At 40.8% G+C, this 24,031-nt stretch overlaps 2 protein-coding genes across 4 annotated transcripts in view; one reads left to right on the plus strand and one right to left on the minus strand.

The window, feature by feature from the left end:
- The window catches only part of gfm1 (G elongation factor, mitochondrial 1), a 72,018-nt gene that overhangs the window by 38,027 nt on the left and 9,960 nt on the right, over positions 1-24,031 (plus strand). Inside the window, exon 13 of the mRNA XM_078563749.1 lies at positions 11,047-11,129. Coding sequence (XP_078419875.1) covers positions 11,047-11,129 — 83 coding nt within the window. The remainder of the gene's footprint in view (positions 1-11,046; positions 11,130-24,031) is intronic.
- The window catches only part of lxn (latexin), a 38,184-nt gene continuing 29,511 nt past the window's right edge, over positions 15,359-24,031 (minus strand). For all 3 annotated transcript variants that reach the window (XM_078563754.1, XM_078563753.1, XM_078563752.1), the window contains 5 exons: positions 17,313-17,381; positions 16,859-17,027; positions 16,593-16,729; positions 16,439-16,501; positions 15,359-16,315 (listed from right to left, as the gene is read on the minus strand). In XM_078563754.1, coding sequence (XP_078419880.1) covers positions 15,728-16,315; positions 16,439-16,501; positions 16,593-16,729; positions 16,859-17,027; positions 17,313-17,381 — 1,026 coding nt within the window. In that variant the 3' untranslated portion in view covers positions 15,359-15,727. The remainder of the gene's footprint in view (positions 16,316-16,438; positions 16,502-16,592; positions 16,730-16,858; positions 17,028-17,312; positions 17,382-24,031) is intronic.

The following is a 24,031-nucleotide window of genomic DNA, read 5'->3' on the forward strand; positions in this document are numbered from 1 at the left end:
AGCCATCACAGCTCAGAGGATGACTCCAGTGGTGCAGTACAGGCAGGCTACAGAAGATGGTGGCTAGGCTCAGAAGCTGAAAATAGGCAAATATACAGTTGCTGCAGTTGTTTTTTTCCTTGAAAATAACATTAGTGGATCGGTGCCACCCAGACAAGCGTAAGCAGAGGAGGTTCTGCAGACATATGCCATTTTTGGTGAAGACTGTGCCCATGGAACTCAGATTTGTTGTGCGCTGCTGTCAGGCAGGTTTCAGGCTAAATTGAAAAGATGAGCATCTGAAATTCTGAGGAAGATAGAGGTTTGAAGGAGTTTGTGACTGAGATTGATGATATGTATGCTCAGTGGATTGCTGAGCCAATTTGTAAGATCTGTCTTAATTGTATCTGCCATTTAATGTACAATTTATAGTTTATAATTGACTGCAATTTGCCAGTTAATTCATGTTTAACTTATGTTGATTTTGGGTTTTAGAGAATAGGCGGTTACCTTAGATAGTATTTAGTATTGCTGAAATAAGACATTTTGCCAAAGCTTTCATTGCCTTTCACTGGTTCATTCCTTGGAGTCAAGCTGCCTGGTTTAAAATTTCAAACAATGCTTGGCAGTTCACTGTCAGTCACCATTAACTGGTGCATTCTCCATTGCAATGCCTCTACCAGGCCACTTGCCAACCAATCAGCACTCTCTTCTCATACAGCATAAAGTTGTTGCTTCCCCTGACATTGGTATTCTTGCGATTGTCCTGATGAGTGCATGTCAAAAAGCTTTCACAAAATGTCTTTTTTCAGCAATGCTCAAGTTCTGTACTACCAAACAACTATAGTACTTAGTATTTGCTTTGTTTAACTCTTGTATGGTACAAAGTACTTTATTTTATACCATGGAACCTTGTGGTTTCATTGTTTCAGCAAATAACTGAGATTTTGGATTTTTTTTAAAAGAAAAGTTACTGGTCTTGACAGAGGTCATAACAAGAACCATACCTCAACAGATTTCAGATGAAAAGGAAGGGAATAAATTGGCAAAAAACCTGTTTTATGATTTCTAACTGATGGCCCAGTTTAGGTGAGCTCAAATTCATCCAGTGAATTTTGCTGTAGTAGGGCAGTTTAATGCCAACTTTTTTGAGGAGAAAATATCTTGAGGGGGAGCACTGTCATAGCTTTTGTTGATAAAGTGAAAGGTACTTGTAGTGTGTAGTTTGTGTTTAGACATAAAAGTGAAGATCTGGCAGAGGGACTTTGATGACTTAGGGACTTTGTTAATTGATATGTAGTTTCAACATGGACAATATAATGAGCTAAAGTTAGGGTCTGCTGCTGTGCCTTTTGCTTGTCCTGCAATTTAAATTTCTAATGTGTATTATTTATCTGGAATCATAGCAATTTCAATACAGAGAAGGCCATTTGACTTGTCATGCATGTGTTGATGTTGGATTCCCCACTAAAAGCTATTTGTAATCCTTTTTCAAGAATTCTTTAAATATTTTCTTTTTCCAAGTATTCTGAGTATTCCTCAAAACAAACGTTAATATCCTGCATTTGTAAAAGGATGACTGTTCAATGCTGAAATTCAAGGATTACCTTTCATTTTCTGTAATTTATCAATTGTATTTTTTAAATAAAAGTTAAGTCGCTAAAGTAAGTTCAATTAAACAAAGTTGCAGGTGTCAGAAGCTGGTAAAAATGAGTTTTGAGGCAAAATTTTGAGCACTTAATTATCTTAGATATCACGTATTTTAGCAAAGGAATATAAAATGTCTTTATTATTGCCATTACCTATAATGTGATATTGGTACAACTAAGGACTTAGTTCAGGATGCATAAGTCAACCTCTTTCTACTACATTATGCAACTTAGGGACAGTTGTAGATATAATGCATTTCAACTTCAAGAAAGTTGTTGTCGTTGTTATTAGAATGGGGGCAAACCCGAAAACGCTGAAAATGGATGTCTCTTAAAGAAAAACTATATTTGTTTATTTAGTCAATACAGTTCATTCTTATGACCAGTAGAAGCCAGTTTGTCTTCTATCTTCCCTCATGCTAAGTCCCTGTTCTTTTATTACACTTATTCTGAATCTGTCCCATTTCATTGTTATGTATTTCAACTGAGTATATGTATTGTGCATGATATTATTCATTATAGCCAAACTTGATTTTGGTAAACAGTGTTTCTTCTTGTGGGGAAGATCAAAACTAGAGGCTATCAATAAATTCATCAAGAAATTAAATAGGGAATTCAGAAGAAACTTCATCCAAAGAGTGGTGAGAATGTGGAACTCACTACCACACAGAGGCGAATAGCGCTTAAGGGAAGGCTAGATAAGCATATGAAGGCAAAGGTAATACAGGGTTATGTTGTTAGAGTTAAGGATGGCAGGAGGCTCGAGTGAAGCACACATGCCAGTATGGACTTATTAGGCAGAATGGCAAGTTTTATGTGCTGTATATTCTATATAACTTGATTTGACCAAAGCACAGGATTGTACACATTGATACAGAAGTTAGCTATACATGTCATAAGACCAAAAGATGTAGGAGCAGAAGTAGGCCCATTCAGCCCATCGAGCCTGCTCTGCCATTCAATGAGATCATGGCTGATCTGATAATCCTCAGCTCCACTTTCCTGCCTTTTCCCCATGACCCTTGATTTCCTTACTGATTAAAAATCTGTCTATCTCAGCCTTGAATATACTAAACGACCCAGCCTGTACAGCCCTCTGCGGTAAAGAATTCCACAGATTGACTGCCCTCTGAGAGAAGAAATTCCTCCTCATCTCTGTCTTAAATGGGCACGCCCTTACTCTGGGATTATGCCTTCTGTCCTAGACTCTCCCACAAGGGGAAACCTCTCAGCATCTACCCTGTCAAGCCCCCGAAGAATCTTATATGTTTCAATAAGGTCGCCTCTCATTCTTCTAAACTCTAATGAGTACAGGCCCAACCTACTCAACCTCTCCCCATCAGAAAATCCCTCCATCCCTGGGATCAACCTAGTGAACCTTCTCTGGATTGCCTCCACTGCCAGTATATCTTTCCTTAGATAAGGGGACCAAAACTGTTCACGGTATTCTAGGTGTGATCTAACTAGTGCCTTGTATAGTTTTAGCAAGACTTCCCTATTTTTATACTCCATTCCCTTTGAAATAAAGGCCGACATTCCATTTGTCTTCCATATTACCTGCTGAACTTGTATGCTAGCTTTTTGGGGTTCATGCACGAGACCCGTAAATCCCTCTGTGCTGCAGCTTTCTTCAGTGTTTCGCCATTTAAATAATATTCAGCTCCTCTATTCTTCCTGCCAAAGTGCATAACCTCACACTTTCCCACATTATATTATTATATTCTATCTGCTACGTGTTTGCCCACTCACTTAACCTGTCTATATCCCTGTCTGGACTCTTTGTGTCATCCTCACCACTTGCCTTCCCATCTATTTTTGTGTCATCCGCAAATTTGGTGATAGTACATTCGTTTCCCTCATCCAAGTCATTAATATATATTGTAAATAATTGTGGCCCCAGCACTGTTCCCTGTGGCATTCCACTAGTTGCAGGTTGTCATCCTGAAAATGCCGCCCCCCACCACCGTATCCCAACTCTTTGTCTTCGATTAGTTAGCCAGTCCTCTATCCATGCCAATATACTATCCCCAATACCATGAGCTCTTATCTCATTAAGGAGTCTTATGTGTGGTACCATATCGATGTCTTTTGTAAATCCAAATATATTACTTCTACTGATTTCCCTTTATGTACCTTGCTTGTTATGTCCTCAAAGAATTCTAATAAATTTGTCAGGCATGATTTCCCCTTCATGAGGTCATGCTGACTCTGCTTGATTAGATTATGCATTTCTAAATGCCTTGCTATTACATCCTTTATAATAGACTCCAACGTTTTCCCAATGACAGATGTTAAGCTAACTGGCCTATGATTACCTGTTTTTGTCTCGCTCCCTTTTCAAATAAGGGTGTTACATTGGCAGTGTTCCAATCCTCTGGGACATTTCCAGAATCTAAGGACTCTTGGAAGATTACTACTGGTGCATCCACTATCTCTGCAGCTATTTCCTTTAATATCCTAGGATGCAACCCATCAGGTCCAGATGACTTATCGGCCTTTAGTCTCATTAGTTTCCCTATTGCTTTTTCTCTAGTGATAGTTATTGTATTTATTTCATCCCCCCCCTTTTGCCCCTTGATTAATTAGTGTTTTTGGTATGCTATTAGTGTCTTCTACCATGAAGACTGATGCAAAGTATTTATTCAACTCCTCTGCCATTCCCTGGTTCCCCATTGTTATTTCCCCAGCTTCATTCTCTAAGGGACCTATATTGACTTTGGCCTTTCTCTTCCTTTTTGTATATTTAAAGAAGCTCTCACTGTCTGTTTTATTTTACTTGCTAGTTTACCCTTAAAGTTTATTTTCTGCCTTTTTTTTTGGTCATCTTCTGTTGGTTTTTAAAACTTACCCAGTGCTCTGACTTACCACTAATCTTTGCCACATTGTATGTTTTTCTTTCACTTTGACACTATCCTTAACTTCCTTGGTTAACCATGGTTGATTTATCCCCTTCCTACAATCCTTCTTCCTCACTGGGATATATCTTTGTTGTGAGTCATGAACTAACTGAGTAAATTGTGTTTGCCTAATTTGCTGGAGTTCTTTGAAGATGTGACAAGCAAAGTGGATAATGGGGATCCTGTACATGTAGTATATCTGGACTTCCAGAAGGCCTTTGATAAGGTGCCGCACAAAAGATTAATACACAAGAAAAGATCACACGGAATTAGGGGTAATATATTAGCTTGGATAGAAGATTGGCTAACCAACAGAAAGTAGAGAGTAGGGATAAATGGGTCTTTTTCTGGATGGCAAGCTGTAACTAGTAGGGTGCCACAGGGTTCGGTCCTCGGGCCCCAACTATTTACAATCTATAAATGACTTGGATTCAGGGATAGAAGGTACTATAGCTAAATTTGCAGATGACACCAAAATAAGGAAAGTAAGTTGCAATGAAGAAATAAGAAATTTACAAATGGATATGGACAGGCTAGGTGAATGGGTCAAAATTTGGCAGATGGAGTTTAACGTGGATAAGTGTGAGGTTATCCATTTTGGTCGGAAGAATAAAAAGGTGACTTAAATAAAGAGAAACTTCAGAATGCTTCAGCGCAGAGGGATCTGGGTGTCCTTGTGCATGAATCACTGAAAGCTAGTAAGCAGGTACAGCAGGTTATAAGGAAGGCAAATGGAATTTTGACATTTATTGCGGAAGGAATAGAGGATAAAAATAGGGAAGTGTTGTTGCAATTGTACAAGGCATTGGTGGGACTGCACCTGGAGCACTGTGCACAGTTTTGGTCCCATTACTTGAGGAAGGATGTAGTTGCACTGGAGGTGGTTCAGAGGAGGTTCACTAGATTGATTCCAGAGATGCGGGGCTTATCTTATGAGGAGAGATTGAGCAGTTTAGGCCTATACTCGCTAGAGTTTAGAAGGATGAGAGGAGATCTAATTGGGGTATATAAGATGCTAAAGGGGATAGACAGAGTAGATGTGGAGCGGATGTTTCCCCTTCTGGGGCATTCTAGAACGAGAAGCCATAGTTTTAGGCTAAGGGGTGGTAGATTTAAATCAGAGATGAGGAATTACTTTTCTCAAAGGGTCATGAATCTGTGGAATTCACTACCTCAGAGTACAGTGGATGCCAGGACGCTGAATAAATTTAAGGAGGAGATAGATTTTTAATTAATAACGGGTTGAAAGGTTATAGGGAGAGGGCGGGGAATTGGAGTTAAGGCCGAAATGAGATCAGCCATGATTGTAATGAATGGCGGGGCAGGCTCGAGGGGCTGAATTGCCTTCTCCAGCTCCTAGCTCCTAGTTCTTATGTTCTTATTTTCTTAAACGACTGCCATTGTTCATCAACCGTCTTTTTTGCTGAACTCCTTTCCCAGTCCACTGCAGCCAACTCTGCCCTCATTCCTTTATAATTCCCCTTATTCAAGTTTAGCACAGATGTTTCCAAACTAAGTTTCTCACTCTCAAACTGAATGCTAAATTCCACCATGTTATGGTCAGTTTCCTAGGGGATCTTTTACGCTGAGATCATTTATTAAACCTGCCTCATTACAGATTACCAGATCCAAAATAGCCTGACCCCTGGTTGGATCCACAACATATTGTTCTTGCTCGTGGCTACCTCTGCCAATTTGATTTTCCCAATCTACATGGAGATTAAAGTCACCCATGATTAATATACTGCCTTTTTTACATTCCCTCATTTCCTGATTTATTCTCTGTCCGACAGCATAGCTACTGTTATGGGGCCTATAGACTACTCCCACCAGTGTCGTTTTCCCCTTGTTATTTCTTACCTCCGCCCATATGGATTCCACATCTTCCAATCCAAGATCATTTCTTGCTATTGTACTTATTCCATCTCGTTCTAACAAAGCTACCTCACCACCCTTTCCTTCCTGTCTGTCCTTTCGAAAAGTCATGTACGCTTGAATATTTAGTTGCCAGCATTGATCTCCTTGTTACCATGTCTCTGTAATGGCTATTAAGATCATACTCATTAACCTCTATTTGTGCCGTTAATTCATTTATTTTGTTCCGAATGCTACGCGCTTTTAAGTAAAGAGCTATTAATTGTGCCTTTTTACCATTTTTCCCCCCTTTTACCCTATTTGCTGCTGTATTTTTTATGTTTGTATGTTCTGTCTCTTCCTGTCAGACTCTGGGTAACATTACCTAAGTAACTGCCCTGCATTGCTGCCATATCCTTTTGCTTTATAAGCCTACTTATCCCCTCTCCAAAACCCTCCTCCCCCTCTATTTAGTTTAAAGCCCTCTCTACAGCCCTAGTTATTCACTTTGCCAAGACACTGGTCCCAGCACGGTTCAGCTCCCCTCTACCCGAGCACTGAGGCCAGTCCCCCATGAACTGAAACCTATTCTTCCCACACCAATCTTTGAGCCATGCATTTAGCTCCCTGACTTTATTTATCCTATGTCAATTTGACCGTGGTTCAGGTAGTAATTCTGACATTATTACCTTGGAGGTTCTGCTTTTCAACTTAGCTCCTAACTGTTCATATTCTTTCAGCAGAACCTCCTTTCTAGTCCCATTGTCGTTGGTACCGATGTGGACAATGACAACTGGATCCCTCCCCTCCCACTTCAAGCTCCTCTCCAGCCCTGAGGAGATGTCCTTAACTCTAGCACTGGGCAGGCAATACAGCCTTCAGGACTCGCGCTCACGGCTGCGGAGAACAGTATCTAATTATACTGTCCCCTACCACTACTATGTTCCTATTTCTTCCCCCACTTGAATGGCTCCCTGTACCATGGTGCCATTGTCAGTTCGTTCATCCTCCCTGCAATCCCTGCTCTCATCCACACAGCTCGCAAGAACCTCGTAACTGTTGGATAATTTCAGGGGCTGTGGCTCTTTGAACACTACCCCTGGATCCCCATACCTGCCTCACCTGCAGTCACACTCCCGTCCCTGATCACAGACCAAATTCAAATTATCTAACCTGCGGGGTGTGACCACCTCCTGGAGCGAAGTGTCCAGGTAACTTTCCCTTCCCTGATGTGGCGCAATGTCTGCAGCTTGGACTCCAGCTCCTCAACATGGATCTGAAGTTCCTCGAGCTGCAAACACTTACTACAGATGTGTTTGCTCCAGATCACCTTGGTGTCCAGCAGCACCCACATGCCACAGCAGTAACACATCGCCCATCCTGCCATTGCTATCTTATTTTATTTAATTAATTACTCTGGTATCCTTGCTCTTCACACTTTATTGAAATTAATTATTTACAGCAGTCTCGATCTTATACTTAACAGGCTATTTTTAAGAAAGAGAAAATAAAGACTAGAGAGCTAAACACTAGCTATAGACCTTAATTTTAATCTAAAGACTAGAGATACTCACCAATCCAGCTCCCCAATCAGCTGCTCTCTGCACTCTTTTTAATTGAAGTCTCCCCCCCTCTGTTTTAAATAAAGTCTACATTCTCACCGACATCCAGTAACAGTCACCAGCTCCTCTCCAGCTCGATTTCTCCCCCAGTGTCCGAGCCCTGGGGCATGAGACAGAAGGACAGGCCTCAGGCTTCACTGAGGGAGACCGAGGAGGGAAAACAAACACAATTTTCATCTCACTCTCTGGGTGCTGATAAGGTGCGGCGGTGCCCAGATACTCCTCGGACAGATTCCTTCAAGCATTACCTACTCGGCCGGACTTTATTTGAGATTCAGTGTGCAGCGCGGAGGGATTGAAAGAGATGTTCGGTCCAGTGTATGTGACACCTCTAGTTTTCATAGATTTGCTCTTTCACAAGATATCATTTAAAATTTCATATATCTTTTGGTGAATTGTATTCATCACTTTGAAGAAAGCGGGTTGGAATGTGACAAATCTACTTTTGGCAATATAGCTTTTAGTTCAGGGAAATGTGTTCCAGGAACGCACTGAGATGACTGTTCCCAATTTTGTAACATCAGTTTATTTTATTTGAAGGATTAGCAAGCTCCCAGCATTGCTCTGACCTTGTACCATCAGCTAACCAAATGCTGACACTCAAAATCTGTCTGAACTATAAGAAATTGCTGCTTGGTTAGGTCCGGATATCAGGCAAGCAGGTTAACAATGCCGAGCATGGCAGTGGCTAAGAAATATGGTGAAGATGTAGTGTTTGGTGTCATCAGCATACATGTAGAACCTACTATATGTAATGAGTGAGTTACAGTTATACCTGCTTTTCTTTCCCCTCAATTACTGCCCTTCCTCCTCCAGATCTAGAAATGCCCATTTGCTAAAGTGAACAGTGGCTGGATAAAGGCAGTTATTGAAAAAAAATGGAAGTAACAGTTTTGCAATGCATAAAATCTGGCATAAACAGTGTGAAGACCCATGTAAATACTGAGCAAACGAAAGGCTGTGGCCCAAATCTTCCGATCAGCATCTGGTGCTGATCAGTCAGAAAACTGTGCACTTACCTGGTTACATTTAAAAGAGTCCAACTTCCAGAATCCAGAAGAGCTCCCTCAGCACAGGAATCCACGCAGAGACCTGTGAAGGGGATCAGTGCAGAAGACTTTTTATGGTACTGGTATATGATAAGTTTAAAGGTCCAGTCTAAATGTTAGTGAATGAGTGAGATGGGTTAGCTGGGTCGACTTGGGGGCGTTAGTCAAGTGGTCCAAGGGTGATCGGGTGGGGAGGTAGTCAAGTGGTTGGAAGGTGGTCAGGAGAAGCTAGTCAAGTTGGGGGGTGGTCAGAGGGAGTACTTGGAGGGGGTCGTCAGGGGGTCTGGGGTTGATTAAGGAGCTGGTTTTGTTGTTACCCTGATATTAGACATTTCCTGGGTAACTATTCAGGTAAGTACTGCGGAACTGTCCAAAGTTTCTGACTCTAACTCCAAGTCAGTGACACTCATGGAGGCTCCCAGGAAGCAGGGGAATTGCCCATCAGAAGTTGAAACTTCCCAGGCAATTCCCAAGGAGGTCTTGGGAAAGTCAGGACTTTCACAGGGTCCAACACATGTCCTCAGTCACATCTCTGGAGACCAGGAGATTTGGTCAAGGCAAAATACTGCGGATGCTGGAAATCTGAAACAAAAACAAAAAATGCTGGAAAAACTCAGCAGGTCTGACAGCACCTGTGAAGAGAAAGACAGAGTTAACGTTTTGAGTCCATATGACTCCTGATCTCCAAGGTTCAGGACTACCAGTGGGGCATTGTGAAATCAATTTTGTGTTATGATCAAGACAGGATTGAAATAGAGCGGCCAAATGAAAAATGAATCTCCTTCAACCTTTTTATCAATGATGTGTCTCTGCCCCAATTTCAGAAGTACTTAATGCACCCACATTGGAGAAATTCCAAAGTCATCATTATAGCCTGTCAGAGACTTAATTATTCTGTAGACCAAGGCCTCATAGGAATTTTGTTTACACTACCCAAACTCGTTTCGACTAGGATCTTGTGGGCAGCCATGAAAGCAGATCATCTTTCCATCTGTACTAGAATGTAACGTTGATTCTTTTTCAAATTAAATGTACTCATTCAGTTGAGCTTTAACAGCTGAATGGATAACAAAAATCATATCAAATTAGTTTTTGAAGAGCCTTTGCTCTTTCAGAAAACACGAGCAAGCTCTTGTTGTATCAGAGCAGACCTAAACTGAGCAAAGAAGCTTATTAAAGCTTAAGCTATTGCTGTAGTGATATAGTTGACTGTGCAATGCCCACGATGGCAACAGAATACCAGTGTGCAACAGCCTACACCAGAACTTCTAATTTGCAAGTCATAAATTTGTAGCCATGCCCCTGCATTGCTTCACTTGATTATAAATTCATATGTGTTGTGTTGTTTATGGTAGTTCCATTACTTCATTGCTGGGATGTGCCAGTAATAGGAAGTACATTTGGTAAACTACTTACATTATCATATTCCTGTTACAGATTGTTATATTGTTATTCATTGACTGACTCCTGCAAAGAGGAGTCATGGTAAGCTGTGACAATGTGCTGAATGGGTCATTTTGCTGTCACTATGTCTTGTTAATCAGCATGTCTCAAACAGAAAGTTTTAATTCTGAACGTCAGTGGAAAGCATCTATTTGTTTTTCAAGACACTTCCAGGCAAGTTTGCTGTTGATTTGTCGTGAGCACAACTCAGCTCATACTGGTTGAGAAAATTATCTGAGGTTTATTAACTTTGGCAGTACATATCTCTACATGTCAAACATTTTATAAGCTGCATGGTTTTGTTAAGATTCTGAGAGAATGGCATCTCATGAGCCTTCAGATTTGGGCTGTTGAATCTGCTTCCAGGTTTGATGATCTGACTGAAGTCAGGTAAATACTAGGAACCAGCTTATGAGCACCGGTCTCCCAAACTCGGGGCTAAAACAGTACCAGTATAAAAGAGGCTATATAGTTCTTATGGTAGTCCCTTTATATTGCTTTGAATGAAGCCATAAATGGTGTTTAATTATTTTATCTTCTGTTTGATATTTAGAGACTAGAAAGAGAATACAATTGTCCCTGTGTAATGGGAAAACCTAAAGTTGCCTTCAGAGAAACCATCTCTACCTGTGTTCCGTAAGTAGCTTCATAACTACCACTTTATTGGACTTATTTTTCATTAACTACTTTGGAATTTAAATTGTATTTTACTTTTGGCATAACTGAAGTTCGAGAGATTGATTTCCATATCTTGCCTGAGTTCCACATTCACTGCTTAATATTTTTGGAATCCTTTTTAATTGAGACAAATTTTACTTTTTATAAACAAAATCTTCCCGAACCTTCCTGGGGCATTAAAAAGCTGGGACTGGGCCATTCAGTCCTTGAACCAATACTGCTATTAAACAAGATCATAGTTGATCTGTAAGGGTTGATCTCCATCCACCTGCCTTGACTCCATATTCCTCAATATGTTTAGCTAGCAAAAATCTATTGATCTCAGATTTAAAATTATTAATTGATCTGGGATGTACTGATTTTTCGTAGGAGAGTTCTCCACACTTCTATCACCCTTTGCTAGACTCCACCACCAGTAGAAGAAGTTTCTATCAACCCTGTCAAGTTCTTTCAAAATCCTAAAAAGCTCAATAAGATTACTCGTTAGCATTCTTTCTTCTGGGGATTATAGACCTAGATTATGTCATCTGTTATGCTGATCTAACCGTTAAGAGACCTGCTAACATCCTAGTGAATCTGTGCTGCACTCCTTCCCAGGCCAATATATCCTTTCTAAGGTGGATTGTCCAGGACTGTTCAAAGTACTCCAAATGTAATTTACCAGGGCTTTGTATAGCTGTAGCAAAACTTCCTTCTCTTTACATTCTAGCCCTTCAGTTGTAAAGTTCCAGAATTTGATTCGTGTAGTACTACATTAACGTATTGATGTTTAAAAATCATAATCACTATTTGTTCAATTGGTGGGGAAAAAATGGATCTTGATGCTGGGAAATATATAGATTAAACATATCAGTGACATATTGGTAAAAAGTTTCCATTAAGTGGCAGTGCAATGGCACTGTGCATTCTAACATCAACACATAATGCCACAGTTAGAAAGATACAAGTCTGATATTGCCACACTGAGAAGTTCTAGCTGTGCCGTGTGTGAGAATGTGCAGAATGAAGATTGCAATACATTTTTGCACATACTCCATGAATAATGCTGAAGTAACCAAAAATAAAGGAGATACAAACATATGAAATAGGAGCAGAAGTAGGCCAATCAAGCCTGCTCCGCCATTCAATAAGATTATGGTTGATCTGTTTGTGTGTTGAATTCCACATTCCTATTTCCCCCCATAACCTTTGATTCCCTTGCCTAACAAGAATCTATCTACCTCTGCCTTAAAAATATTCAATGACCCCGCCTCCACAGCCTTCGGAGGCAGAGAATTCCAAAGTCGCGCAACCCACTTTTAAAAAAAAATATTCTCCTCATCTCTGTCCTAAAAAGGCAACCCCTAATTTTAAAACAGTGCCCCCTAGTTCTGGACTTGCCCACAAGAGGAAACATCCGTTCTGCGTCCACCTTGTCAATACTGTTCAGGATCTTATATACTTCAATCAAATCACCCCTCACTCTTCTAAACTCCAGTGGAAAGGAGCCCAGTCTGTCTAACCTTTCCTCATAAGACCAACCTGCTCATTCCAGGTATCAATCTAGTAAACCTCTTCTGAACTGCCTCGAGATGTTTACATCCTTCCTTAAATAAGGAGACCAAAACTGCGCGCAATATTCGAGATGTGGTCTCACCAATACCCTGTATAATGAAGCATAACATCCTTACTTTTATGTTTAATTCCTCTCGTAATAAAGGATAGCATTCCATTAGCCTTTTTAATTACTTGCTGCACCTGCATAAGAACTTTTTGTTACTCATTCACTAGGACACCTAGATCTCTCTGCACCTTGGAATTCTGCAGCCATTCTCCCTTTAAGTACAGTGAACAACTTCACAATTTCCAACATTATCCTCCAACTGCCAGATTTTTGCCCATTCACTCAACCTATTTATATTCACCAGCAACTTCCTTATAACCTCTTCACAACATACTTTTCCACCCATCTTTGTGTCATCTGTAAATTTAGCTACCATGCCTTCACTCCCCTCGTTTAAGTCATTGATATAAATTGTAAAAAGTTGAGGCCCCCGTGGGACTTCACTCGTCGCATCCTGCTGATCAAAACCTCATTTATGCATGTTCTCTGTTTTCTGCCAGCCAGTCAGTCTTCTATTCATGCTAATATGTTACCCCCTACACCATGAGCTTTTATTTTCTGCAATAAACTTTGGCACCTTATCAAATGCCATCTGGAAATCCAAGTGCTGCATGTCTACAGGCTCCCCTTTACCCACAGCACATGCTTCTTCAAAGAACTCCAATTAATTGGTTAAAAATTATTTTCCTTTCACAAAACCATGCTGACTGTTCTTGATTACCTTGAGCACTTGGCACGTCATAACATTCAAGGCTATGGGCCAAGTGCTGGTAAATGGGATTAGGTAGGTAGGTCAGGTGTTTCTCACGTGTCGGTGCAGACTCGATGGGCCGAAGGGCTTCTTCTGCGCTGTGAGATTCTGTGGTTCTGAGTTTCTCTAAGTGCCCATCTATAACCTCCTTTATGATCGATTCTAACACCTTTCCCACGACAGACGTCAAGCCAACTGGCCTATAGTTTCCTGTTTTCTGCCTCCCTCCCTTCTTGAATAGAGAGGCTACATTTCCCAATTTCCAGTCTGATGGAACCAGGGATGGTGCTAGACTTGGCATTTGTAGTATTGGATTAATGTAGAAGAGTCAACAGATCAAGTGGGCTGAATTATATAACTGTGGTGGATTGAATTGTATAACTAAATCATTAGAAAACAACTTGAAGACGACCTGCTAAAATTGGCCAGTCCACTCATCAGACAGCATCTTGACTACCACATCTAATTTTGGTTGGTAAGATGCAAAGGAGATATTAAAGTCCAGGAGATGGTCCAGTGAAAAGTAATGAAGTTGATCTCTAGTTGCTGAGGACTGAGTTTTGAGGAAACGCTTCAGAAACTTGGATATTGCAGTCTTAAAAGCAGGCAAATAAGAAAGAACTAAACCGTACAGAAAAAGCAAAGCTGGAACACTACTCCCAAGTTAAACCATGACAGTAGGACAAGAGGCCAAAAGTTTAAACTGCACAAAGTAAAACTTAGTACTGATGTTTAAAAAAAAATAGCTCCTCAGAAATGATTGAAACAGGGATCAGACTTTTGCACAGAATGTAGGAGGTTAGATAGTGCTGGAATTATTTGCATATATAAGGTGAGAATTTACATCCCTGTTTGGCACCTAAAAGTGTGTAGGTCCAAGAGGTATTTTTCTAAATGCAGATAAAAGAGATGACTCTGGGTAGGTGGCAGTCAGAATATTGCAACCACATGAACCAAATGAGCCCGTTCTTAACTTAAATGTAACTGACAACTTAAGCTGACACCAAAATTAAGTTACATTGTCATCTTGATACAAGTGGAACATGAGAAACAGCTCAAAGTGTGACTATGGCCATCAAGGCAGACCATCACCCATACAATGAACTTCTGTCCTGAGCGACCTATTCCTGGTGGCACTACAGCCAATCACATTGTGTCAACTGATCCTGTTGATTGGATTGCAAACTTTTAAAAAAAAATTCTGATACTATTCAAATTTAGAAATGCATACTTTTAGTACAGAGATGAGGAGAAACTTCTTTAGCCAGAGAGTGGTGAATCTCTGGAATTCATTGCCACAGAAGGCTGTGGAGGCCAGGTCATTAAGTGTATTTAAGACCGAGATAGATAGGTTCTTGATTGGTAAGGGGATCAAAGGTTACGGGGAGAAGGCGGGAGAATGGGGTTGAGAAACTTATCAGCCATGATTGAATGGCAGAGCAGACTCGATGGGCCGAATGGCCTAATTTCTGCTCCTATGTCTTATGTCTTAAGATTGTTAAATTGTCTGCCTATGTCTCTGTTTTTGGGAGAAATGGTTGTTGAGTGGAGGAAAATGTTTCGAGGTGACAGGGTTCCAAGTACCAGTTTTGGATATCTTGATTCACTGAAAAGAATTCATCCTCACACAAAGAATAAAAAACAAAAACAGAATTACCTGGAAAAACTCAGCAGGTCTGGCAGCATCGGCGGAGAAGAAAAGAGTTGACGTTTCGAGTCCTCATGACCCTTCAGCAGAAATTTTATCTCATACAAAGAATGATGGTTGAACCCTATCAAACCATATCAAATCTTCCAGCTTGCATGCAGTTTTATAAATCTGTTCACAAAGTGTTTTTCATTAAGCATTCTTTATTTCTAGATAGCAGTGCATCTTTCATTGATGGAGTGAACTGTTGAGATTAACAGTGGTTTTAATAATCTGACATTAAGGTACCTTATGGGCTTGACTGCAGTTTCAATATCTTGTGCCATTTAAATATATTTTTATATCAATAGTCGAAAATGCAATATGAAAATGTTATGGCAACATTAAAGCAGCAGTGTTGCATTCATTGTGAGTTACAAGTATTAATTAAATCAATTCAGATGCAAGGTTAGTAATATCCTCTTTCTCAGATTGTCGTCTTTAATGTGCCACAAGTACAATGGAAAATCATAATTTTCAATAAATGTAACTTGCCCTACATGAGTGGTTAGCACTCAGTTCATGAGAAAACCGTCCATAGCCGACCCTTCGAATCTCTCCGATTCCGTCCCTTCGAATCTCTCCGATCCTGACCCTTCGAATCTCTCCGATCCCGACTCTTCAAATCTCTCCAATCCTGAACCTTCGAATCTCTCCGATCCTGACCCTTTGAATCTCTCCAATCCCGACTCTTCAAATCTCTCCGATCCTGACCCTTCGAATCTCTCTGATCCTGACCCTTCGAATCTCTCCAATCCTGACTCTTCAAATCTCTCCGATCTTGACCCTTCAAATCTCTCTGATCCTGGCCCTTCGAATCTCTCCGATGCCGACCCTTCGAATCTCTCCGATGCCGACCCTTCGAATCTCTCCGATGCCGACCTTTCGAATCTCTCCAATGCCGACCTTTCGAATCTCTCCGATCCGGAACCTTCGAATCTCTCAGATCCCGACCCTTCGAATCTCTCCGATCCCGACCCTTCGAATCTCTCCAATCTTGATTCTTTAGGAAAACTTTCAGATGGAGACGACAAGCAAAAGTATTTCACAGTCAGAGATTGTTTGGGGTGCCACATCACCCACATAGAGCAAGTGACTGTTTCCTGTTCAGGCCAGAAAAAATAGCATCACTGAACATGTAATTAATGTGCTGGCAATGATCATTGTGAAAGGGATTTCAGTGGTCACTATAGAGATAATCAGTTTTTTTTTGTTGATTAATTTACCTGGGTTGGCAACTCATGGAGAAGAATTGTGTAGATAAACTGAAGAAATGTGTCTGTTCTTATCTGGAAAAGAGTTGTTTGGTTACTAAAACATTTGATGAAAATGCCGTAATACAGATATATTCAGGGGCAAGATGATATTTTAATTTCATACCAATTGGTTAACTTTCTGGATTCGAACCATATTATACTTCGTGACTTCAGTGGATTTTTTCCAGATGATATAACTGGCACTAACTTTTGCCAGGAGCCAGATTGGCATCATTTTAGGATCCACAAATCCAAAATTATCTAATATGCAGGGAGAAAATGAAACACGTTTTTGAAAAAATAAAATTTAGAAATCAAGTCACGAATTCTAAAAATCAGCTTGATAACTAATTCAACTGTTAAGTGACATGGGTGACTGAAACTTTGTACCTGGGATATTGTAGCCAACCATAGGGTACTTCTGTTTCTGCAAATTGAGGTAAAATCTATTATCTTTCTCGAAGGTGTCCTTCATATCATCTTTCAGATTGCACTTTAGAGCTGTGTCTGGATCTTTTTTCTTATGGAAGATTACATTAGCTGTACAGATAGCAATAACCTGTGGTGAGAAACAATTATTGTAATGTTGAGTTTAGTTCTTTTAGTAGTACATATAGCACTTGTATTAGCTGGATTGTGTTTATTTATATGAGGCAACTACTTATTCTAGTTCAATTACTTGTGTTTAAATGGGCAGTGAAAGATACCAAAGTTCTGTCACTTAATCCTGGTGCCAAAAACACATTATCAAAAGCAGAAGATATGACTAAAAGTTCATTTGTGAGTCATTTAGACAGTGAATGTTGCATGTGAGGCATAACCATATTGTTACTATTCTACTTACGTTTGAAGAGCTTTCTTGATTTTTCACTTCAAATTCTAGGTGGTACTTGTGTACTATATTCAAAATCACCTGGAGAGAAAAATAATTTATTTGGCTGGGTTTATGTTAGGTCAAGCTTGATATTAACAGTATTTTAAAAAAAAATAATTTACAGGATGTCACAGGCTAGGTCAGCATTTATTGCCCATCCCTAATTGCCCTTGAGAAGATGGCGGGGAGTTTCCATCTTGAACAATTCAATTCAATATACACAATTCAATATGCATTGGTCAGAACATTTTTGTACACTTGGCAAATTGTGCAAAATTAGAATATATGGGTTTAAATCCTGTTGATACGTTAGGGAGTGCAGAGCCAAAAGGTTGTATTGAACTCTGCACAAGGTACTTTTAAATTGGATGTGCCACAGTCCTATAGAATCGGTGAAATAAAATCTATCATCACTAAAGTTCAAGTTAAATTTTTCTAAGCACTCCAGTTGAAGTTCCTCCATGATTTTATTGTAGTTCACCATCTGTGTGTTGTCTATCATGGTATGTAATAATGGCAACAAAAATGACTGTTTAAAAACAACCTCCACGTGCTTGAATTAAACATTGGGAATAATACGTAAAACCAATGTGTTCAAATGACATTCCAATCCATGACAGCCATGACGATATTGCCAAACCAACCTAGCTTTTCCTTTCGTGATTCATAATACCATACATCCTGTAATACAATGTACTGTACTGAATGCTGATTGGTTGTTAAGCTTTTTCAGCTGATAGAGAAAGGATATCAACTGAAAGGCTAGACATTTCAGAGAATCTGAGGCATTTGAATCAAAAAAAATGAAAGTATTCAGACAAAAAAAATCCAGAATATGTATTATATGACCCCTTTACTGTAATTAAACATCCCAAGCTACTTCACAGAAGCATTGCAAAGCGAAATTTGACACTGAAATCGGGAGATATTGGGGTAGATGGCAAAAGGTTTGGCCAGAGTTAGATTTTAAGCAGTGTTTTAATGGAGGATAGAGCCATTTAGGGAGGGAGTTCCAGAACTTAGGGCCTTGACAGCTGAAGGCACAACCACAAATGATTAAAATTAGGGATACTCATGAGGTATATAATTAAGCGAATCATTATTGTGAAATATGGAACCTTTTATGATTCAAAACTTATTTTCAACAGCAGTCATTGGCAGAGAGCAAATATGATCAAGAAGTGCATGAAAATCACTGATCATTAAGTTCAAAATAAGTGTCTAACAATGACAATCAGCAACAACTACAAATTTTAAAATGTGAACTAATCAAATCACTCAGTTACATGAAAATCTTTTTCCTACATTTTTCACTTCTCAGCTAAGCTGAATGCTTGCGACTATAAATTAGGTTTGTAACATGCATAGGCACTTGTTGTATGAATATAATTTTAGTTTTGGGGGAAATTAAATTTGTAAATGTAAGGTAATGGAAATTCTGGGATTAAGAAGTTGCCAGATCACCTAAAAGTATTTACACATCAAAGGTCTGACAAGGTCCAGGTTAGAAGTGCCCCTTTCTGAGTCTTGGTAGAGACGCTGGGTGGAATCATCCCAGATTTGCACTAAATGCAGTAGCGGGCGAGTAAAACGATGTTTTACCCACCGACTGCAATGGCGGGTTTTCACACTGTATCGTCCCAAACACACAGTTGCCATGGCGGGCGGGCTCTCATTTGCCTACCCGCCGTCACCTCGCGCTGCTTCATCAAGCTGGGTGCTATATGTAAATTCCAGTTGGGCGCACACACCTCAGTGCTTCCAGCTCACAACTACAGCAGGGAAGATGTTCACGGAAGGCAAAAAGACTGCAGCCCCCAGTTTAGTGACGCGTCACTGGAACGCCTTTTATACACCGTGGAGGTCTGCCGCGATGTCCTGTAGCCCCACTCCAGTCGCAGGATGGGCAGTGGCGTGACCAACCAGGCTTGGGAGGCTGTGGCAGTGATGATCAGTGCCAGTGCTGCACAGAAGAGGTTGGCCATCCAATGCGGATAGAGGATGAATGATCTCATCCATGCAGCCAGGATATGGCAACCATCTCATCACTCTAAACTCACACACTCAAGCCCATCACACATTCACTGGCATCTCACTCACTGCTTGCTCAAGGGACATCACCACCCATTCTCACAAACATATCCTCACGTGTCCATATGGCCTCATCTCCTCTGGAGGCTGCCTCCTCAGCCCTCACCATCTTGAGGCCACTTGCACAGATCAATAAGTGTCCCCACAAATACACTGGGTTACCCTCTTTCCCCAGTACAGTTCTTGTCCTGCAGCTTCTTCCCTTGCCTGAGGCCACTTCTCCACCTTCGCCAAGCAAGCACTAGCCCTGCAGCCATTGAAAAGCCACCCACATATGACTGATCTGGTAGCTGGAGACCTGCCTGTGAGCCCCTCTAAAAGTGATGTGGTGTTGTCTGTGAAGCCTGGTACTGATGACTGCGAGTGCTGACCAAAGCAAGGTAGGCAAACAAACCATGTGTGAAGTGCAGCCTGCCAGGTGCATGTCGCTTATGTGCTGTTGTGAAACATGTTGGTGTGTTTTCCCACTGATGTGGGAAGATGATCCAGTGGCCAGGCCTAATAATTATATGCTGATTTATTACAATGAGGTTCCCGACATCCGATGGTGGAGATGGCCCACCATCAGCGGGCTGAGCAGACAATCACAAACTGGTTTCACACCATCGTGAAACCGATCACGCCATGTTGTCCGCTCATGCCACCGACTACGCCTGACACCGGAGGGCACGGAAAATCCCAGCCGATATGTTTACAGTTGCCTTCATGAGGGATTTAAATTATTCATGTGGATCCCATATCAAAGAAAGGTGTGAAAGCAAATGGTAAACAAAGGGAGATCTTAAAGCATCCATATACTTTCAGTTCAAAGAACTGGCTTAAAATTTAAGTTAGTAATTGAAATCTGTACTGGGGAGACCCCAGGTGTGGCACATTGCCATGGGGATAGATTGCAAGAAGGCAGTTTTTTGTTTTGGGTTTATCTGTGTTTTTCTCACACAAACAGTGCATCAACTTGGAAGGCTATGAGAAAGCAGTGGTGTATCTGCTGACAGCCAGAACAAGGGGCAGAGAGGCCATTAGGAACCAGGGGTGTTCCTAAATTGGAGTCACTAAGCAGAAATCGAGAGTGGGGTCCATACTCAGAATGAAAAGTCTAAGTTCATGAGCGATTACAATTGTCAGATCTGCCTGGTAAAGCTAGTGGAAGAGATCGACAGTGGAATCCTCACAGAGAGAGCGAGCCCTGGGAGCCTGAGTGCCAGTCTGGGAAACTGGGGAGAGTCAAAGTGAATTTTTCAGAGCTGTAGCATGCCTTAATTTAGTCTCAGGAGAAGTGAAAGAACCCTGAAGGCCCTGGAAACTATGGCGGAACAGTAGGGTGGAATTAAAAACAAAACAGGAGTGGTCTGTTATTTTTGGGTTTAAAGTCTAAGAGTTTATGGAATATTTGTAGTTAAATTAGTAGTACTTTGTTTGATTCTTGTACAGTAAAAGTTTTTGTTTAAACTGTGAATTGTTGTGTAGTTTCGGGTAATAACTGGGAGTTTAAATTTCTTTTTAAAAGTTAATGGTCTACATCGAGATCATGACGATCTCAAACTCTACCATCTAGAAGGACAAGAGCAGTAGGTGCGTGGAAATGCCATCATCTTTAAGCTGCCCCCGCCCTGAGTCTCGCACTACCTTGAGTTGGAAATATATTGCTGCTCCTTCATTGTCGCTGGCTTAACTCCTGGAACTATGAAATTACCTTGACCAAGTGGACTGCAGTGGTTCAAAGAAGTGGCTCAGCATCACCTCCTTAAGGGCAATTAGGGATGTCAAATACTGATCTTGACAGTGAAGCGCACATCCTATGAGTTAATTTTACAAAAACTGTTCCAATTTCCTGGCTTCGGTCGACAGCATGAATGATTGGCTATTTAGCTATTAATTTGAAGATCAAAAAGCAAATCTAAAGGCACTGTATCTGAATGCACAGAGCATTTGCAATAAGGTAGACAAATTAACAGTGTAGGTAGATGCAAACGGGTGCGATACGATTGCGTTTACGGAGACATAGCTGCAAGGTGACCAAGGCTGGAAACTGAATATCTTAGGGTATTCGATATTTAGGAAGGGCAGGCAAAAAAGAAAAAGAGGTAGGTGGCGTTGTTAATTAAAGATGAAATCAGTGCGATAGTGAGAAATGATCTTGGCTCAGAAAATCTAGGTATAGAATCAGTCTGGGTAGGGTTAAGAGGCAACAAGGGGCAAAAAAACGTTAGAGGGAGTTGTCTAAAGGCTTCCAAACAGTAGTAGTAAGGGAGGGGTTGGCATTAAACAGGAAATTAGAGATGCATATAACAAGGGTGCTACAGTAATGGGTGACTTTAATCCACATATAGACTGGGCAGACCAAATTAGCAACAATACTGTGGCAGATTAATTCCTGGAGTGTGGACAGGATGGTTTTTTAGACAAGTACGTCGAGGAACCAACTAGGGAACAGGTTATCCTGGTATTGGTTTTGTGCAATGAAAGGGGTTAATTAATAATCTTGTGTTGGGTCCTTTAGGGAACTGTGACCATAACATGATAGAATTAGGAGGGAAAGTGAAGTAGTCCAATCTGAAACTGGGTCCTAAATCTAAACAAAAGAAAGATATGAGGGGTGAGTTGGCTTCGATAGATTGGGAAACTTCATTAGAAGGCATGTCAATGGATAGGCAGTGGCTAATATTTAACAAACAAATGTATGCATTGCAACAGTTATACATTCCTTTCTGGCACAAAAACATAACAGAAAAAGCGGCCCGACCATGGCTAACAAAATAAATTAAGGATAGTATTAGACCCAAAGAGGAGTCATATAAAGTTGCTCGAAAAAATAGCAAGCCTGAGGATTGGGAGCAGTTTAGAATTCAGTAAAGGAGGACCAAGAGATCAATTAAGAGGGGAAAAAATAGAATGAGAGTAAAGTTGCAAGGAACATAAAAGCAGACTAAAAGCTTCTATAAGTATGTAAAAAAAAAAGATTAATGAAGACAATTGTAGGTCCCTTACAGTCCGAAACGGAAGAATTTATAATATAGAACAAGGAAATGGCAGAGCAATTAAACAACTACTTTAGTCCTGTCTTCATGGAGGAAGACACAAATAACTTCCCAGACTTGCTAGGGAACTAAGGGTCTAGTGAGAAGGAGGAATTGAAGGAAATAGTATTGCTAAAAAAATGGTGCTGCCGAAATTAATAAGACTGAAAGCCGATAAATCTCTAGGGCCTGATCATCGACATCCCAGGGTACTAAAGGAGGTGGCCATGGAAAAAGTGGATGCATTGGTTGTCATCTTCCAAAATTCTATAGATTCTTGAACAGTCCCAGCAGTTTGGAGGCTGGCAAATATAACTCCACTATTTAAAAAGGAGGGAGGGAGAAAACGGGGAACTACAAACCGGTTGGCCTAATATCAGTACTCGGGAAAATGCTAGAGTCTATTATAAAGGACGTGATAACAGGACACTTAGAAAATTTCAATAGGATTAGACAAAGTCAACATGGATTTACCAAAAGGAAATCACGTTTGACAAAACTCCTAGAGTTTTTTGAGGATATAACTAGCAAAATAGATGAAGGAGAACCTGTGGATGTGGTGTATTTGGATTTTCACAAAACTTTTGATAAAGTCCTACATAAGAGTTAGTGTTCAAGGATGAAGCACATGGGATTGGGGGTAATATTTTGGCATGGATTGAGAGTTGGTTAGCAGACAGGAAATAGAGAGTAGCAATAAATGGGTCTTTTTCGGAGTGGCAGGTGGTGACCAGTGTGGTACCACAAGGATCAGTGCTTGGGCCCCAGCTATTCACAATATATATCAATGATTTGAATGAGGGAACCAAATGTAATATTTTCAAGTTTGCTGATGACACAAAACTAGGTGGGAATGTGAGTGGTGAGGAGGACGTTGAGAGGTTTCAAGGCGAGTTAGAGAGGTTGAGTGAGTGTGCAAATACATGGCACATGCAGTTTAACGTGGATAAGTGTGAAGTTATCCACTTCGGTAGGAAAAACAGAATGGCAGAGTATTATTTAAATGGTGATAGATTGGGAAATGTTGACGTACAAAGGGACCTGGGTGTCCTTGTACACCAATCGCTGAAATCAAGCATGCTGGTGCAGCAAGCAGTTAAGAAGGCAAATGGTATGTTAGCCTTCATTGTGAGAGGACTTGAGTACGGGAGCAAGGATGTCTTGCTGCAGCCATAAGGGCCTTTGTGAGACCACACCTGGAGTATTGTGTGCAGTTCTGGTCTCCTGACCTAAGAAAGGATATACTTGCCATAGAGGGAGTGCAGCGAAGGTTCACCAGACTGATTTCTGGAATGGCAGGATTGTCGCATGAGGAGAAATTAGGTCGACTAGGTCTGTATTCACTGGAGTTTAGAAGAATGAGAGGGGATTTCATTGAAAGGTATGAAATTCAGACAGGCTGGACAGACTGGATCCAGGGATTGTGTTTCCTTTGGCTGCGGGTCTAGGACAAGGAGTCACAAACTCAGGATATGGGATAGGCCATTTAGGACTGAGATGAGGAGAAATTTCTTCACTCAGGGTGGTGAACCTGTGGAATTCTTTACGACAGAAGGCTGTGGAGGCTAAGTCGCTGAATAT

The sequence above is a fragment of the Cetorhinus maximus genome, chromosome 19, assembly GCF_964194155.1.
Source record: "Cetorhinus maximus chromosome 19, sCetMax3.hap1.1, whole genome shotgun sequence".
Classification (NCBI taxonomy): domain Eukaryota; kingdom Metazoa; phylum Chordata; class Chondrichthyes; order Lamniformes; family Cetorhinidae; genus Cetorhinus; species Cetorhinus maximus.